The sequence below is a fragment of the Momordica charantia genome (genome assembly GCF_013281855.1).
Source record: "Momordica charantia cultivar OHB3-1 chromosome 8 unlocalized genomic scaffold, Mcharantia_2.0 BLBB01000008.1, whole genome shotgun sequence".
NCBI classification, from domain to species: Eukaryota; Viridiplantae; Streptophyta; class Magnoliopsida; order Cucurbitales; family Cucurbitaceae; genus Momordica; species Momordica charantia.
In genome coordinates, this window is record NW_028275166.1 from 27,882,600 (window position 1) to 27,902,565 (window position 19,966).

Consider the following 19,966-nt stretch of genomic DNA (forward strand, 5'->3'; position numbering starts at 1 on the left):
TCTAAGGATTACCTGAATTAGCCTTCCATCATTTTCATGGCAAACTGCTGTCTCCTGCTTCCCCTTCCTTGGAGCGCGACATCGATTATACGAATGACAGTCTGTTAATGAAATATGTGATTCCCTTCTCTTTCTCGTTATCGGTCAATTGGATGTCCATCCATGCTCGAAACCATTCCTAGAATCCGCATATATGTCTCTACGCTCTATGGCTTGAATTATCTAGTTGAGCGTAACTCAACTAGTTAAGACATCTATTTCCAACTAAAAATTGTGAGTTTGAATTTTCTTTGGGGCATGTTGCACTAAAAAGATTACATTTGGTAATAGTTTTTAGTTGAAACATGTTTGACAACAATTCATTGTTTCTAGTTTTCTTAAATTTAAAATTAGAAAAAGTAATATTTTTTATGAAAATTAAAAATTAAATTTTTTTTTATCTTGTATTTATTTTATAATATTTATTATACATTTTATAGGTCAAGATTGATAAAATAATGCTTTTTCATGTTTTGGAAAAAACTAGAAACAAAACGGGAATAAAAAACAAGAAATAAGAAACTTGATTTTGTTGTCGTTTGTGAACTATTTTTGTTGTTCATCTCTCTTTTTTTAGAAACGTTTACAATAAACAAGAAATGAGAATATTATCAAACAAACTCTTAAATATTAGACAGATAATCTAAAAAAATCACTTATATAATAGAAATTTATTGAACTTTTGTTAATTTATTAATAAAATTTTAATAAAAACTTATTTAAGTCATAAACGAATAAATTGGTTAAGACATTAAAACATGAATCTAAAATATTAAAATTTCAAATCTCCACCTCATTGATGAACTTTAAAAAATAACCATATACTAGTTTTTGATAAATATATTTGAAAAATTATAAAGAGAGGTGTGAGACAAAGATTCTAAAGATGATTAGTAACAAAAACTATGATTTGGAAATGGTCAAACTTTTTAGATACCTCAATATATGGCAACATACATTTTGTCTATTTAATTTTACCCCAAATTTTGTTTTTAAAAAGATTTAATACATATTTATTGTAACAAAGAAAGAAATTAAAATTTAAAAAATAAATCTTATATTTGACTACGCAATATATTTTCTTCTAATTAGTTTAGGTTAAAAAAATATATATCCTTGCATTTTTTCTTCACATGGGATTGGATTACCATTTTGGATTTTGTTTCTCAAAACATCAATTGATGTTTCACAGAGCTAGCTACCACTAATTTAAATGTAAGATTTGTTTTTAATCATTTTTAACTTCAATAGTTCATATTCTAGCTTGATTTCTTGGTGATGATCTCTTCGAGCATGAATGACGATAACATTTGGAACCTCATTTAGAGATCTAGAAGTGTAATATTTTTTTAACTCACCCTGTAAATTCGTACGATTACCATTGAGCTATGCTAATGTTAACCATTTTTACTTAATTAAACCACTTGTCAAACTTTCTTTTTTAATTCAAGATTTGTCTTTTAATTTTTTTAAATTATTTATAGATTCCTTCATGTGATATAAGTTTATACCATGTCATTGTTTTGCCTCACTTCTAGGCTATGATTTACCATTGAATATTTTACAATATACACTATATTTTGATCTTTTGTAATACATTCTCATACAATCAAACAATTTAACTGTCACATCAACTTACTATGAATCAACAACATTTAAATCAACTGATGAACCTTTATTTTTGATACACTTTTTAGCTTCTTTGTTTTGTTGGTTTGAACTCATCTTTCCCACCATGCTGGGCTGCTGCTAAATTGCTCAGGGAATAGAAGTGAAGCTTCAAGCATTATACTAGCTCAATAAATGTTGCAAGCTACAGACTACAGAGCAATATCTGAGAAGGAAACTACAACCTATTATGGAGAAACTACTAATTTACAACATTTTCTAAACCGGAAAGAGTAGTGTCGATAGCCTAGACCCATAGCCCCGGCCACCTTACCGCTGCACGTGAGCTTGAAATACGTCAATGGCATGTCTTGAGGAGCAGCCCAGAATTTAGTATGTCACAGATGATGAAAACATTCTCTAGCTTGTTAACGCCATTTCTACACAGCCCAGAAAGGTTTTCGGTTTGCCACGGCACCGGTAGTGTTATTGCTACTCAACAATTCAACGCCTTCCTCTGAATCATCATCTTCCTCTCCATATTCCATCAGCTTGACTAATGTATCTGTATAAACAATTAAAGAGACATCACACAGAGAAATCAAAATGGAAGAAGCTGGTCAGTAATCAAACAGTATCTTTTCTAATGAAGAAAATAAAACGTCATCAAATCCAGAAGAGAACAAAGAAAATTGCCCGAACATGATAAAAAATACAATAATTTTCCATAATTAGTTACAGATGTTCAAGTAGAAAATTAATGGAAAACTCGGTATTCCCACCTGAGACTACGTTGCGTTTCATGGTATCTGACGAAAGTTCCTTAACTGTTGACGTAGATTTTGTTGGTCTGGGCGGAGGTGGCATGGATCTGGGCGGAGGCGGTGGCATACCCTCGGATGAAGGTTGAACTAGCTTCCTAGGAGCTGGCATATTTGATACATTTCTCACAGTGGCATCTGTTGATTGTTTTGAGGGCTTCAAAATTTCTGAATCCTGTGAGTGGAATTAGAAGGAAAAATATAGAATATAATTCGCAGTAGTAGAACAAGTAGATTATTAAAAGGACCAACTTCAAATCAGACACATTGCAACGAGCATCTTAAGAGCTATACGACTGATTATTTACTCCTAATGGTCATGAAATTAAAATATGATATAAAAAATCATTTGAAAAATGGCAAACTCCAACGACAAAGAAAGCAAAACACAAGAAATGTACACAATTTCTACATCAATAGCAGAACGGTCTTCGACAATGGTTATGGCTACATAAAGCCATCAGAAGATGACTAACAGACTAGCACAAGCAACAGTACGACGAACATTCGGAAAAAAAAATGACATTAGAAACAAAGTGGAGGGAAACTACAAAATTAGCACGAATTTTGAGTCCATATTAGATATTTTAGACCATTAACAGTCATCAGTTCCTGAGGCTGAAAGGCCCGTGGAACCCAAAAACAAACCCGTTCCGACAGAGAGGCCCAAGAAGTTTCAGCCTATAAAGCTTCAAAGGTCAGAGAAAATACCTGAAACATTAAGCACTGAGGTTAGCCAAAGATAAAGTGCATATCCAAAATAGGCCATTCTGAACGAAGCCAGTGACCTAATGATACAATTGGGGAGGTGTGGATATGAAAGAAGAAAGATTCAAGTCATGAAGTCATGAATGCTCTAGACTGAGAACTAAGCTTAATTCATAGTAAGAGATGGACCATAATAACAATCTATCTATCAAAATAAGATATTCAGATAACTACAGAAACAAAGATGGTTAGTTATGTTTTGAGCTTGGGCAATAGGAGAGTAAGGATATAGATGCTGGAGAGTGACAACGGGAAGGTATCTTTCAGCCTTTTTGGGTAAACACGATTTTGGGAGATACTGGAGCTCTCAAATTCTCCCTTTGACTACTCTGCTTAACTTAAAAAACCTGAGTTCGGTCAAAGCCTGGGAAGCACAGACAACAAAGTGTCCATGTCGGACACGTGTTGAACACATACACGTTCGGACATGCTCAGAAATAGCGTCTTTTTTTATGACATGCTAGCCACATGGCAGATAAACCACAGACATGCCAAGGACATACCAGATGAAATTTCCATGAAATTTAAAGAAAAAATATAAGCCTACCTAAAAGAAACCAAATGAAAAACAAAAGCCCAGCCAACCCGCCCATTGGCATGCTTGAAGAAACTAATTTATCATTGGATTTATCAGATTTAGAGGCAATGGTTTTTGTGATGATGGTACTGGGGTTGACAAATGTGATCAAGATGAAGATATTGTGGAAGTTTGAAATGAGAGTTCTAGTTTTTTTGTAGGGAAGACTGATTTTCTTTAGTACTGTAACATTTGTTGGATAACGCATTTTGTACTATTGTCATGTATGTATTAATGAAAGCACATTTTGTTTTGTTATGTTCAATTTGTATGGTTAATTTATTTAAAGTGTTACTACGTCAAAATATACCGATATAAGATAATGTGCCCCCACAACATTAGTGTCCTACATTTTTAGAAATTGACGTGTGATCATAAATTGCCTTTTCACTATGTCCGTACTTCTTAGCCTTTCACTTTAAATTGCCTCAATAGACAATAAACCCCCTCCCCCCCCCCCCCAAAAAAAAAAAAGAGAAAAGAAAAGAAACAAATCAACATAAACTCGTCATACTTATTCAAGGACACGCCCCCCCTATATTCCCAAATTTTTTATCATCCAATTCATAAGTCAACTTGCTTGAATTCAATGCTCTTTACCCTTAATTCTGACATATCTACACAGAGAGATTGACGTCAAAGAGGCCACAGCCTTCAAACTTGAAAAGCTTTGTTGCTTTCCACAATCACAGTGTCCCCTTTCAATCGGCTCAAAATACAAATCAAATAAAGAGGTAAACACTTGTTACTCGTACAAGAGGGAATAAACCAGTACCTGGTTGTTTATTGCAGAACCCTGCACACATATTGGTAGCTCTTGAAATTTACGCTTCTGATGCGGCCGTTTTTCTTTATCTGCATCGGAGCTAACACTCATATTTGACACGCTTGGTGCAGATCTGTTTGGGACAGCTACGGACGTGACAGTTGAAGATACTTGTTTAAGGGCTAGGGCAACTTGTTGCAAAGGTGTCGCTTGAGGATATATTCCATTATATCCATTATAGTTCGTCCCACCAGATACAGGTGGCTTGGAATAACTAATGGCAGTTGATTGAGGCTGTGGCAATCCTCCAGATTGTAATACCGAACCTTGAGTGCTGACGGCAGCAACTCTTGGTATAATGGAAGAAACTGGACAGATTATGGTAGGACAAGCTGACGAGATTAAACTTGAAGCTGAACTTGTAGTCGGCTCATTTCCCATGCTGTCAACTCCAGTGAACAACTGCTGTGAGGTTGACATGCCGCTGCAAAGCAGTGGAGGTGGAACAGTTCCATAAACCTGTGGTGGAGGTGGAACAGCTCCATAAACCTGTGGTGGTGGTGGAACAGCTCCATAAACCTGTGGTGGTCGTGGAACAGCTCCATAAACCTGCGGTGGAGGTGGAACAGCTCCATAAACCTGCTGTGGAGGTGGAACAGCACTATAAACCTTACATGATGAAACCCTAAGACAGTTGGAAACATCGGCGAAAGTTATACCTTAATAGTTAATCAAATATACAATGACAACTCAAGCAACAAATTAATTCACTGTCCATAAGAAATGATAGAGTACGCAAAATAGCCTTGCAGTGAGCATGAACTTGAAATGCTTAACGTAATTTCTAAATGGCGAGGTACAAAATCAACACACTGGAGTGAAAAAATTATTAACGCATAATATAAGATCACGGAAAGCTTCTACTTGGCGCTTCTCTAGCAATCTCTTTTGTAGTTCTAATACCTATTTCATTAACACCAATTGAAGGAATTTTTTGTAATCCCCTTGCCCTTGGGATGATTACTCATCGCCCACTTTTGTATCATTTCTTTAATTAATGAAAGTTCCTGGCTTCTTATCCCCCAAAAAAAACCATGGAACATGGAATTTTCAAGCACAAAATAACATTAACAAATCACCCCGAAGAAAATAGCAAATAATAGGAATTATTTCTAATAATAAACCTACAGAGTTTCAACCCCTAGATAAACACAAATTGCTTCATGATAGTAATAAGATGCAGTAGCTGCCTTATAAGGTCATAATGGCAGGAAATAGAAAGGGATTATACCACCCCTGCACTTTAACTTCTTTCGGAGAGGATTTAATGCCTATGCATTTCTTTATAAATGCTTACGCTCAAATCAGAATCCAATTACCTTATTTATGGTAAGATAAGAATATCAAACATCAATTACCTTGAAACACCAAATTCTTTACTGATTGTATCCATCAGGTTTTCGGCCAAATTTTTGGCATCCTCCAGTTTTTTGGAATCGCTGCTTGACAAGAATAAATGCAATGGTTGTTCTGCAAAAATAGGCAGAAAACATTATTCTACTTCAAAGTGGATATAAAAATAGCTAGTCCTACTCTCTTATAATGAGGTAAGAGTCGTCTATCCTTAGAAGTACCTTCACATGCACCTTCAGTACTTCCTGAACCAAGTCCTCGGAGAGAAACTGTTACTCCTGTTTCATTCATTATGTGATATATATACTGGTCCTGCATATACAAAACCAAGCCACCAACAACAAAAAACAATCTCCCCCAGATGTATGGAGATGCAAAGCTTACAACATTAGCATCTCTTATCTTGATTATATGAAACCAAAATATAAACTTCATAATAAAGCAAAAGAACCGCATGATCATAAAAGTGCAATCAGACAAAAAAATGACATACAGATTTCTTGAGGATGGCACAATGACATTGTAAATAGCTATAATATATGATTACATTGTGCAAGTAATAAATCAGTAATGCTATAAACCACGTTGTCCTTTCTTAACGAAGCACAAACACTCTATTTTGAACAATTTCATATTAGACCCGAACACAAATACTTACACACTCAACACATAGCAGACTATATGTCAAACACATGAGCTGGAGTCTCCCATCTTTTAATTTTTTGTTCCTTCTCCAGACAATTATTTTTTTAATTTAAAAAAAGCTTGAGAAATGAGACATTGAATCACGAACAAAATAATTTAGTACAGAAAAGGAAAGGGAAAATAAAGTTGATAATTTTGATTGAAAGTAGAAATATTTACATCAAAGAACTAGAAAGAAACAAACAAAACTAGAAACTCAATGACAAAGGAAACAAAAGGATGTATTATACTTGATAAAACCCAATAAAATGGTGCGAAAAGATGTAAGAATGATGTTTGAGTTGAAACTTTTCAATTTGAAAGACTTGTGCATCTGGTAGGTATTTAAAAACCACTTTCTTTTAGTTTTAAAATTTTGACTTAGATTTTGAAAGAAGGTAGATAATAAAGCGAAAAAACACCTGATGGAAATAGTGTTTATAAGAAAAATTTTCAAAAACAGGAAAAAAAAATTTAGTTATCAAACGGTACCTGAACTTTTTGTTTTTTAGAAACGGCTGTCCTTCAAACAAATATAAGATCTTCAAGAACATTTCAATTTGCTTAAAAATTTGAATATAACAATAAGAATAGAAGCACAAGTACTTAAATTTTTACATCATGATTTTTGCATCGTGCATGTACCCATACTTGACCCTTTCAATAGTCTATAGATACCTCAAGCTTATAATAAGAAGTGGAATTAAAGTTCCTACCAAAAACATATATATACTGTACTAATTTTACATTGTACATCTGCTGGTCACATCACAACTGAAGTAATGCAGCCATGAAATGGATAATCAGTGATAAAAGATTGCTTTAATTTTTCAATTAATTAAATAAGAAATAGAGGAGGAAGGGGTGAAGGGGTGAAGGGGCGAAGGGGCGAAGGGGCGAAGGGTAAAAAATAGTCATAATGTAAAAAATAGTCATAATGTCTGTATCTTCATAGTGGAAGAAGCAAAATGCATAAGATGTGCAGAATTAGTATAATTCAAATGATTGTCTCGTGCAGGGTTTTGAAAAGTGCACCCAGGCGCTAAAAAAACTGAAGCAAGGGGCCACAAGAGCGTGTGTGCCTTAGTGCCTCAGGCTGTTTTTATTTGTTATTCTTATTCCTTTTTGTGCCTCAGGGTGTTGGGTTTTTCTTCTTGTAAAGGAATTTAAAATATCCTTCAAAATCCCTTTCTAGATAACTTCTCAGAAAACCTCTAATTCCTTAATTTTTTCATTCATTCATGTGTACATATATATAATTATCTACAGTTTTCTATTGTGCGTGTCACAGAAAAAAAAAGTCATTCGTTATTTTTTTTCCACCTCACAATTGAACCCCAGAGGGCTATTGTGCTTTAATGTGCCTCCGTGCTTTAAAAAATACTCCTGTGAAGTGCTAGAGAAGAAAGTGAACTTCCTTACAGGCTATGGGACCATACAGCAATGAACCAAAGGTGTAGCCCATAAACTATATGAAACAGCATGGAAGGACCCAAAAGAAAACTTACATTTGGTCCCCGTATTCGAGCAGTAATATTCATAGATGGGTCTGTGTCAAAGCCCAAAAACACACACGTGCTAGATGGCTGGTTAACCTGATTAATTAGGGAATGAATGATCAGCATTAAACCTCAACCAATTGCAAATATAACTTCGCAATAACTGGAATTTTACCTTGAGGCCATTGCTTAAAGAATGCAAAGAAGACGGCGCCAAATTCTGACCCAGTTTCAGCATTTCTTCAACCATGGCAGCAGCTCGATCAACAGCTAAAATCCTTTCCGCCATATCTTTCAACTGCAGGTTTAATTTTTATAATTAAGAACTTCCTCCAATCGAAAGGATACCATAACTACACAACTAGAAAATATGGTAAAAAATTGTCTATATCTGAAGAAAACACAATATCAGAGCAGAAAATAACAGAAGCTCAAACCAGAGAAGGCATTCATAAATGTTAAAGCACCATCTGAATTGATTCTGATCTCCTACCATCGAACTAGCGGCTCCAGGGAAATGTGTCATGCCCTAGCCCATGAGATACAGCCACAGGAGAAGCCAATCCCCCATATAAACCAGATGAAGGTGGCCAAGAGGGGGAAGGGCGGGAGGGCTTGAGTGGGGAGTTCAGGAACTTGACAATGAATGTAAACTGTGAAAGTCCCAATCCAAGCTTTGATAGAGAAGCTTTTGATGGGGACCTTTCATTGAGGCTGGTGAGCTGGAACTTCAAATGCCTAGGGGCCTGGAAGAGAGGGGTGCCATAAGTTGTTCTCTTAGAAAAGTTAAGATTTTTTTTCCCCGTTGAAATCAAGCAATTAATGGCATAAGGTCATTCTGGGTAGGTATGGTCCTCACCCAATGGAGTGGCTTACAGGTTGGTGGGATTAAAGACACTTCTAGAAATCCTTGAAAAAACTATATCCTTGATTTTTCCTTCTTTTTCAAATTACATTAAGTGTTTGGTTGAGGATGGCTCAAATACGTATTATTGGGAAGACGGCTGGTTTGGAGATAGACCTCTTCATCTTTAGTTTCCCTGCCTTTATCACCTCTCCTCTTTGAAGTGTTGTCCCGTTTCCTCCGTAGTTCCATCCATGTATCATTCTCCCTCTCTTAATCTTGATTTTTGTCGTCATTCATCTCATAAGGAGTCCATGGATGTGGTTGGGCTAATTTCTTTGTTCAATCATGTCCAAGGTGCAGGATCTTCGGGTCTAGTCTCCTAATCCATCAAAAGGGTTCTCTTGGGGATCTTTTTTAACCTTTTGTGTAGCTCTCGCCCCTATGTTTCCTCTTTATTCTCCAAGGTTAATATTCCCAAAAAGGTCAATTCTTTTCCCAGTAGGTGTTGCATTGCATGGAGTGTTAACACTTTGGATTGGATTTAGAGGCATTCCCTCATGTTGCTAGGGCCATACAATCACGCATCCTTTGTAGTATGAAGGAAGGTGTTCAAGGATTTGAGTGGCATCCTTTGGAGTTGTCAGTTCGCTTGTATATTTGGGATTGTTTATTCGAGAAATTTTGAGTGAATTGGGCCCATAATAGGAACCAGTGTTTTCGAGGCGCAAGGCGCACCTCAAGGCGACAAGCCCTTTGATCGCCTTGAGGCGAGAGGCGATACAAAGGCGACGCCCGAGTGAAGTGAGGCGCACCTTAATAAATAAATAAAAATTATATATATAGTGCATAAATTTATATAGTAAACATAGTTTAAAAAATAAATACCAAAATAGTGTCATAGTAAATGTCAACAAGATACATAAAACAACCAAATGCAATAAGTTTAGTCAGAGACGGGAGCGGCGACGGTGATGATCGGAGACGGGAGTGGGCGATGGCCGAAGATTGAGGGTGGTGAAGGTGAATGTCGAGAGGTAGAGAGAATGGTTAGGGTTTGTGGACCGAGGTATTTCGCAAGGGAGAAAGGTTCTTTTAAAAAAAACACATTTAAAATTAAAATAAAATAAAATAAATAAGGCAGATCGCCTCGCTTCAACGAGGCGATCGCCTGGCCTCAGGCGAGAGGCGCACAAAGGCACACCGAGGCGAGCGCCCGATTGAAGGCGCTCACCTGGGCACCTTGCAAGGCGCACCTGGGCGAAATCGCCTCGCCTCTCGCCTGAGGCGAGCGCCCGGGTGCGCCTCAACAACACTGATAGGAACTACTGCGTTATTATGCTAGAGGAGTTTTTGTTGGTTTCTTTGGGATCTTGGGAGGGAGCGGTCTTGGGAGGAAATTGATAGGAATGCTATTAGTATAGAACTAGGAATATTGTTGTATATTAGTAATTAACTTGGAAGTTGTTAGGGCATTTGTTATGAATAGGGTGAGGGGAAAGGGTTGAGGTACACAATTTCTTAGTGTTATTTAGGCTCGAGTATTAATACTCGAGAGAAGAGAGGATCCAAGTACCTCGAATTACTTGGTAATATCTTTTTGTATTTCTTTCATTATCAATACATTTCTTTGGTTCATATCTATCATAAATAGGATCCATTATTAGGTTTAATGTCTCACTCTGGGCCTCGAGATCAAGAGACTTCTATAATTATTCGCTTGGTCTTATTCTTTTGGATTGGAGCTCTTCCTTCTCCTATTAGGATAGTTTCGGCTCCTTGTTGGGCCGTAGTTTTTGTATGCCTGCTTTTTGTTGGTCTATTTGTTGACTCGTTGACTAGTCCTTTTCTGTTGTTTCATTTACTCAATAAAGCAAGCTTATTTCAATTAAAAAATAATAAATAAATATATAAATCCATTTGGAGAGGAATTCACATTGGTTGGTCCTGCTACTTGACTCTTTTGGGGCCTCAGGACGACATTCTTGCTTTGTAGAATTAGAGATTGGTTCATGTATGTCATGTTGTCAAAAGAGCTTTCTCTATGTCTGTAAGGATATCCTTTGCAAATGGTATTGAAATTTGGATAATGAAGGTGTATCATGTAAGGCCATCTCGTTTCATTTAAGAGACCAAATTGGACAGCGTTGGAGGATGTTTTCAGTTTATGTAATGGTTCCTGGTGAGATAAGGTGGGTTCATGAAAAATCTCGGTGGGGTTAGGCCTAAGAGTATGATATAAAGCAGTTCAATAAACTCATTGATCATTGAGCTCAATGGAGCTTCCTCTGGCCAATCCAAAAGTCATGTGGTTTAATTTATGGGAATATCTGGTTTGCGGTTGTTGGGTAGGTTTCCATTTCGTACAAATTGTATCCCCTTCACCTCACTGAGTAAAGATGATAAAGATCTACATAATTTTTTTTTATTTTTTTTATATCCGTGAGTGTCCGGGCCAGCTTATGCGCACCTAGACTAATCTCACGGGGCAACCACGTGACCCTACAACATTTGGTGCCTAGAAACACATAGGAATTACTAATTCCTAAAGTAAGTGGCCATCATGGTGTTTGAACCCATACATAAATTTTTTTAAAGAGAAATAAAAGGGGAAATGGAAATAAACAAACCTCAGAGGAATGCACAGCAAGGCTCTCCTATTCTCAAATGACTAAAGGCCACCCCACTCCTAAATGATGTGCCAAAGGGATTAAAGGTCTAAACTCAACCTCCCTATCTTTCAAATCTATTCTAAAATTGAAATTCAAAGAGGAAGATCCCATAAGGAATCAAACAAGACTTGCTCACAAACAGAACCACGATGAGTTGGCCTAGACTAGTATTGGGACATATATAAAAGAAAAATGTAAAAGGGATTTTGGGGAAATTCGCTCAAACCCTATATAGTAACCACCTACCTAGGATATTAAAAACCTCTGAATTTCCTAACAATCAAGTGTTGTAGGGTCACACAACTACCTCAAAAGATTAGTGGAGGTCTGCATAAGTAGGCCCCAACACAAATATCAAAAAAGGTTACATATAAATATGCTCCTGGACAGACAAAGGTTTCTTTTCAAAATTCAGGGATGCCTGTTTCTTCATTTCACTTCCATTAATGAGCAACACAACACAACCTAATCCTGTCCTCATACAGTCATACTTTTACTAAACCGACAAGTTTAAGATGAGTTTACATAACCTGCTTTTACAAAGGATAAGTTTAGAAACTTGTCCATAATTTGTCGCAATAGAAGCTAGTTGAAATAGTTCACTTCATGCATCACAAAGAACCAGTGAATAATACTTACATGGGCTCCTGCAGAGATGTGAAGATACAGTGGCTTGTTACCATCTGGAGGTGCGTTTGGAGGATGATACTTGCCCCTGCAAGCATAATCAAAATTTACTTTCAGAGAATAAATAATAAGAAAATTCCATCACAATTCATAACTGATTATATGCTTTCAGACCTAGTTATCACCACAGCACCAGTTTGTCTCTGAATCTGCAAGGAAAGCAACATAGCGGTAAAGCAATTCTCAATAAGACAAAAAAGATAAAACAGTGAGGTGAAGGATACAATTTGTACAAAATGGAAACTTGGCAAACCCTCCACCAAAAAAACTCTAAAAAACACACTCACCTCCTCCTGTGTCTGACGTTTCGTGAGCTTGTATCGAACAGAAGGCTCGGCATCATTTATTGATATTTCTCTTGCTATTAACTCATCTTGAATCTTCGTCTAAAAGCAGACATGCAAAAATCAAACAGCTTTTAGCAATAAGATAGAGATGCATGCATGTGAAATAACTAAAATTATGGAAATAAACCGTATTTTTAGAGGTGTTTTCTAAGGTGGTTCTTACATCTGTGTAATCACAATGAAAATAATAAGAAAACAGCATAGGAATATCAAATCGCTTTCGCTAAGACAAGCCTTAATGGTAACTGGTATAGATCAATACCGAAAAACATCAACAACTATAAAACTGTCAAGATTCTAGATTTACAGAAATATTCATGAATGTTCAAAAAGAACAGATGCTAAAAAGGTGATCTATTGGATTCTTCATAGAAGAGGCAATTCGAGCAAGTATGAGGAAAGAGGATGCGGTGCAGGTTCTTCCTCCTAAGCTTGTCTTAAGTATTGATGCTCCTGTAAGCTAGGGTCCACGAGAGAAGTTTGACTATTCTAGGAGCTTTCATCATCCAATTAACAAGATGGCATCCTTTTCCTCTTACAAACGGAAATAAAATTAGTGGTTTGATATTAACCAGAATAATGATTTTTTGTTTTGAAATTCAGAGAGTTCGGATCTTTCCCTCGCAAATTCTGGCCTAGGGGTAAGAACTCATAAACTGGGATAACACAACCACGGAGAGGAGAAACAGCTAAAATATACGTAGTTCTTTCTTAGGTCTCCTGCTAGCAGAAACTTAAACACGAATGACTGTTGCAACAGAAACCCTGAACTTCAAAACTTTCCAATAATTTGTCACAATTGTAATTTGGACGAGGCAACCCTAGACCATCTCTCTATTCACTGTAATTCGACAACCAGAGACAGAATATCCTTTGTGAAAACTTTAACTTTGATTTATCCTGCCCATAAGAAACTACTGCTAACAAAAATAAATCAATAAATAAAAAACAAGAAAAAAAACCCACATACACACACACAAGCATGCTTGGAGGAATGCTTCAAAAAAGATAAGAAGGTCTATATAGATATTGAATCACCTGGGTTAAGGTTGCACAGTTGACTGAAGAAACTGGTGCCAGCGCCGCCACACTGGCAATACCAACCCCACCAAGGGACGTCATGTTACATGATGGGAGGACCCCATGTACTGCAATACCAGAAGAAAGAAAGGACTCCGCAGGTTGATCCCACTTCCTTTTCTTTCTGCGAAGAGAAAAATAACAGCACCGTAAAAGATCGAAAATTTTCATACAGTTTACAGCATTATACCCAAAATCTTTAAGTTTCCCATTTCCGAAATCAACTTAAACTAAACTCAATAATTGGTAGATTGACAATGGGGCCATATAAATTGAAATACCCTTGGACTAGTAAAATCAATTTCACAAGAAGTTCTCAAAGCAAATTTAGAGACGTGCAAAAAGAGAATAGATCTGGTACCAGCAGAGCAACGCATACGATATCCTCCAGAACAAATACAACCAAGATCTCGCTCAGGAGAAAAAAACGAACGAGGACAAAATTCTAGTACAATCGGATATGGCGAGCAGAGAAATACCTTGGCTTTGTTTGAGAAGAGGCGTCGATATTGGGGACTGAGGGTTCGTCGGAGGAAACCCTAACGCCACCGTCCTCCGTCATATCTTATCGAGAAAAGCTTCTTCTGAGGTCGGAATCGGGAGCGTGACGATGAAGATGGCGCCGTGACTCAGAGCGGAGCGCGGCGTCGCCGTTCAGTTGTCCGGTGATGAAAACGACAGTATGTTCACGGCGGGCACCGACTTTTTTGGCTGATGCACCACAGGCATTGAGACCCATTCGCTCTCATGTCAAGGAATATATTTATTATTTTCTTTTACATTGTTGTATAATGGTGAAAAATACAAGTTAAAAATTAAAACCAAATTTGATAGTCATAGATTAAAATGGAACGAGAACGTTATTTCTTGAATGATATTTATAAGAAATTTTCTAAAGTTAAAATCATAAATTCTTTCCTAACCTGATATATAACACTTACTAATATATTTCTTTCTTATTTAACCTAATCAGAACTCAAGATTTTGAGCATAACATCGATTGATATTTCTTATAAAGTAATGAAAATAAAAAAAAATTTCACATCAAAGGTTTAAATTAACGAATAAACATCTTATCCTAATTAAAAAGTATTAGTATGCATATTATTTTTATATTAATAATTTTTTTCTATATTTTATCGATTTTTTTGTAATATCGTAGAAATATCAGAACATCTCTCATATCGATTTTTCATGTAATATCGATGAAAATATCGACAGCTTGTATACCATTTTTAAACAGAAAAACAAGGGAATTCTGCCCAATTCAAATCTTTGCTCCTATACAGCCACACCAACTGAACTTTGTGCTGGCATCTTTCTTAGCCCTATTTTGCTCATCATATGCCTCACTTTCTCAGCATCTCTCCATCTCCCAACTATAGCATAAATATTTGCAAGCAATATATAGTTTCCTGTATTTTCTGGCTCAAGCTTGAAAAGCCGCTCTGCCGCCACCTCTCCTAGCTCGACGTTCTGGTGTATCGAACACGCACCAAGCAGAGCACCCCAAATAGAATGATTGTCCTTGAATGGCATTGATCTAATCAGATCATATCCTTCATCCAATCGACCCGCCCGACCGAGAAGATCGACAATGCAAGTGTAGTGATTGGGGCGAGGACTCGACGGATGGTTTTCGATCATATACTTGAACAATGCCAAACCGTCATCTACCAACCCCCTATGGCTGCAAGCATGTAAAACAGAAGTGAACGTGATCTCATTAGGCTCCACCCCAGATTGAACCATCTGGTTGAAGAGTGACACAGCAGTCTCACCATCCCCATGCATTCCATAACCAGCAATCACAACACTCCACACAATAATATCCTTATCCTTGTTTGGAATTTCGTCGAAAATCTTATGGGCATAGTCTAAACTTCCGCATTTCGAGTATATATCTATCAAACCAGTGATAACCGCAATTCTTGATACAAAACCAGATCTCACCAAGTAAGAATGTAGATTCATCACTTGCTTTAAATCTGCTAGAATGGCATAAGCTGGGATGAGACTGTTGAAAGTAGCATGGTTTGCTTCTACTTCTTCTATAAGCATAGTTTTAAAGAGTCCCACTGCTTCTCTTGCAAGCCCATTATGAATGAGCCCTGAGAGAAGTGCATTCCAAGGGACTGTTCTCTTCTTAGATGTCTTTGAAAACACTTGAAAGCTGTAGCCAATAGCATTACATTTTGCATACATATCTATTAGAGCAGTAGTTACAAGAACATCAGATTCAAGTTTTTTCCTTATTACCCAAGCATGTAAGCTTTGCCCTCGCTTCAAGCAACTCAGGCTCGCACAGGCAGAGAGAAGAGAAGCTAAAGTCACTGCGTTTGGGACAACTCCATCCAACTGCATTGCTTGGCAAAGAGCCAAAGCACTTGCAGCGTCGCCATTGATGATATAGCCATAAATCATGGAAGTCCATGTAACCACGTCCTTCTCTTTCGTCTCAATGAAGACTCGTGATGCCTCATCCATGCAACCACACCTTGAATACATATCCACAAGTGCATTTCTCACTTCAATCTTCTCCACTAAATGATTCTTTTTCACAAGCTTATGCACCTTTCTTCCCAACTCCAACTCCTTCAAGTAACCACAAGATGGCAAAATAGAGACTACTGTGGCAGCATCAGGCTCCACTTTTGTATCCATCATACTGTTAAAAACCGCCAGTGCTTCCTCTGGCCGACCGTTCTGAAACCACCCACTGATCATCGTGTTCCAGGAAACCACACTCCGCTCTGACATTACGTCAAAAACCCGTCTCGCTAGCTCTAATTTCCCACAGTTCATGTACATTGCTAGCAAAGAATTTTGCACAAATGTGTTTGAAGAAAACCCAGAAACCAATGCACGTCCATGAACCAAAACTCCAACATTAAGCATAGACAGTTCACTACACGCTTTAATAACCAATGGGAACGTATACTTGTCCGGCCAGCACTTCCCCGAACAAATCATTGAATCAAACACCTTGAGCGCATCAGAATGCAAGCCACTGTCCACATACATCTTGATTACGGCGTTCCATAGGAACAGACTTCGGTCAGACATTTCGTCGAACAGCTTGCGTGCGAGAGGGACGCACCCGCAAAACGCATAGGATACAGCGAGGTTTGATCGGAGCTCGATGGAGTTGGGGGAGAGGAGAATTCCACAAGTGACCGTATGGGCATGGAGAATCTTGGTTTTGTTGAGAGAGCGAGTGGCGGCATAGCGGCGGAGGATGGCGAGGAAGGGCTCTGTTTTGGACAGAGCCAACGATGGTCCATTCATTCATCAATTTGACGAACCAAGTTGAAGGAATTTGAAACTTTTCTGAAAATTTCTGTGCCGTGCGAAAGGATGGCTGTGGATTTGTTTTGCTTTTGCTGTGGAGTTTAATAGAACTGTTCATCATGAGATCCGAAAAGGGCAAACTTTCTTAAAGAAAAAATGCCCTTTGTTTAGAGTAGCGGCAAATTTCACCAACTTGGTATAAAATAGGTTTAAATTTGGGATAAATGATTCACTTTCATCCCCAACTTTCAATTTTATGAAATTAGGGTTGTGTTACAAAAATATTCGTTAAACTCTGTCATTTGAGTATACATTTATTAATATTTTGAACGACAAGTCGACATAGTAAAATCTAGGCTAAAATGACGTGTAGAAGTTTGCTTAGATTAAGTCTGAGAAGAGAGGAAATGTAAAATAAGCTATCATTTTTTAAATGGGGATTAGACCAAAATTGGATATAGCTGAACTTTTTTCACCTTTTAAGTGATAAATTTTGAAAGTTTTTACCTAACTTTTTTTGTTAAATTAGGGATTGAATGGAGTAAAAAGTTGACAATAAGCTTAAAATAACAACATTCTTCTTAAGTCTAATATGAAATTTGATGAGCCAACTTAAGCATAGACAACTGGTTAAGGTATTATTATATGTATTATGATCCAACTTCTGATTACAGCAGTGTGAACTCAAGATATTTTTTGATTTGAATCCGTTCAAAAAGTTCCTTTAGAGTTTAAATGTTCAAATCCTCGTCTCTATATTACTAAACTAAAAAAAATACAAGTTTGATGAAATTGAAAGTTTATTGTAAAAATTGATTTACACTACCAAGTTCAAGAGTAAATTTTGATTATTTTCTCTAAATTTCATTTTGATCCCTAAATTTTTTAGGTTTATTTCGTTCCGATGGCCACTTTGTTAGTCATAGTGGTATATGGACTAGATTTAACACATGATTTGACATTTTGCAAGAATCAAGTATTTGAAGGAACCCAATAATTTACTACGTATTTCCAGCATTTAAGACACTTGCAGAGGTGAAATTCAAGCACACAACCTGAGAGAATAGAGCTCTGGCAACTATTAGAGCGTCATGATGCCCTACAGCATGAAAATAAGAGCAAAAAATCTGAGGTAGAAGTATCATGGCACTATCAATGACATGTCGTAGCAGTTGCATGACTAGCGTACGTAAGGTTGGGCAAAGCGCCATAACACTCACTTATAATTAATATCATAGTGTTCAATCCTGTATAGCATCTCAACATTGTTTTAGGTGTCTCAACACTATGATCGGTAGCATCTCAATCTCATTTATGTATCTCGATGTTGTCGTGATTTTTCTTATAAAAGGTAGGGTTTGTCTGCACTATAAAAAGGAGAATTTGGAGAGTAAATTTGACCATCTGCAAATGGGACTATTGGAGAACTAAGAAAAAGAGGTTTTAAAACTCGGGATCATGAAGATTTTCAAAGCTTCAATTCTCCAATTCTCTTATAAGTTAAGGTTTACCCTTCTCTTATATTGTCATGTCATTTATATATGCCCATTGTATATGTTGTTCATTTTTCTAAATTTGCTAATTGTTTCATCAGTTGCTAAATCTTTGTTACCTTTTTACTAACTTTTATATGTATGTGTGTGTATATATATAAATATAAATGTTGGGTCTCTAACTCAATATACAACAATTTAACGTAATCAATTTTGGAGATGCCTAAAAGCTAAGTTTATGTATTAAGAAAAAAAAAAAACAAGAGAGTCCCAAAGGACATAATTTTCTAAGAGTTTCTCCTCGATTCAATTTAATGCTGGATTGGATTATTAAAGAAAATCAATGAAAAGTATAAAACAATATGCTTAACTAATCCTTTCTCAAAAAATATATATATACAAATAAATAATATATGGTTAACTAATCAAAACTATGATTAAAAATTGATTTAATTAAAAGATACAAAAGAGTTATCCCGAAATTTTAAATTGTGGTTCCTACCTGGCATATCATTTTCAAGGATATTGTTAGCAATATAATCTCCGCAAAATAGGAAATGGATTAGATATTTCTCAAATAACCTTATATTATAAAAAAGAAAATCTCTCACCTGATTTGAAAAAGAAAAAAAAAACATATTAAAACATAAAGAATACAAAGTCACGACATGTCGTAATCGTTGTGTCGTATTTATTTTCATGACATTCTAAACAAAAACCCAAAACTCTCTCTCACCTGACTTTTCTTTTCATCTTCAACCCAAAACAATCCAAAAAAAAGTTTTTAAACCACTCTCATTTTCCAGGAAGCTTACATCGCAAACATAGCACTTGTAAATATAAGTATATATTTGTTGGCAATTTGCTTATCTTCATTTTCGAATCCTTATGAGTGATCGAGCCATACACTCGAAAGGAAGCTCAATCATTTTTCATTACTGATATTTGAAATGGCAAGTCAGTTTCTAGACTTTTAAATTCTAATAAACTCGTTAGAACTTTTTATCATTAAACTTTCCAAAAACCTCAAACTCATTGCCACGTATTTTACACGAAAGGGGTAACGATCTTGGCACTGTCTCGGAGAGAGGTTCGATGAAATAGACATGTCTCTGAAGATGTGGACTACTTGCACCTGGACAGAAAAAATCCTATGAAGCTTCCCTGCTTCTTGGGATTGGCTTTGGGCCTTTCGTGCAGAGCTTAGGTGGAGGGCGAAAAATGCCTCCTTCCGAGGGGCCCGAGCCACGAGCCAAAGGCAGTCTCAGGCAGCCAAAGGCAGTCTCAGGCAGACAGTTTCTATAGGACATAGGCCTCCCATGGTTTTCTCCCGATTTGAAATTACAAAATATGAAATCAAATGAGCTACTAGGTTTA

General features: G+C 36.7%; 2 protein-coding genes across 3 annotated transcripts; both read right to left on the minus strand.

Moving 5' to 3' along the window:
• Positions 1-1,805: 1,805 nt before the first annotated feature.
• RIK (RS2-interacting KH protein) lies at positions 1,806-14,424 on the minus strand. 2 transcript variants are annotated; one of them, XM_022299370.2, is made up of 12 exons: positions 14,285-14,424; positions 13,764-13,929; positions 12,666-12,764; positions 12,493-12,527; positions 12,331-12,406; positions 8,351-8,473; positions 8,185-8,271; positions 6,214-6,304; positions 5,998-6,109; positions 4,589-5,264; positions 2,430-2,643; positions 1,806-2,212 (listed from the first exon to the last, which is right to left on the minus strand). In XM_022299370.2, exons 1-12 carry the CDS (start codon positions 14,365-14,367, stop codon positions 2,088-2,090), a joined length of 1,887 nt encoding a protein of 628 aa, XP_022155062.1. In that variant the 5' UTR covers positions 14,368-14,424; the 3' UTR covers positions 1,806-2,087. The 2 variants fall into 2 exon arrangements, with proteins under 2 accessions (XP_022155062.1, XP_022155063.1); XM_022299371.2 differs by lacking the exon at positions 1,806-2,212 and adding an exon at positions 3,117-3,179 and having other exon boundaries at positions 2,503-2,643.
• Positions 14,285-17,261, minus strand: LOC111022172 (Tetratricopeptide repeat (TPR)-like superfamily protein). The gene has a single exon (XM_022299333.2). It carries the CDS (start codon positions 17,091-17,093, stop codon positions 15,087-15,089), a length of 2,007 nt encoding a protein of 668 aa, XP_022155025.1. The 5' UTR covers positions 17,094-17,261; the 3' UTR covers positions 14,285-15,086.
• Positions 17,262-19,966: the final 2,705 nt, after the last annotated feature.

Excerpts from the sequence above, each read along its gene's own strand:
- RIK (XM_022299370.2), bottom strand. The coding sequence starts at position 14,367 with ATGACGGAGGACGGTGGCGTTAGGGTTTCCTCCGACGAACCCTCAGTC. Across the intron at positions 13,930-14,284 it reads TCTTCTCAAACAAAGCCAAG|AAAGAAAAGGAAGTGGGATC; the intron begins GTATTTCTCTGC and ends TTCTCTTCGCAG. Across the intron at positions 6,305-8,184 it reads CTCGAATACGGGGACCAAAT|GACCAGTATATATATCACAT; the intron begins GTAAGTTTTCTT and ends TTGTATATGCAG.
- LOC111022172 (XM_022299333.2), bottom strand. The coding sequence starts at position 17,093 with ATGAATGGACCATCGTTGGCTCTGTCCAAAACAGAGCCCTTCCTCGCC.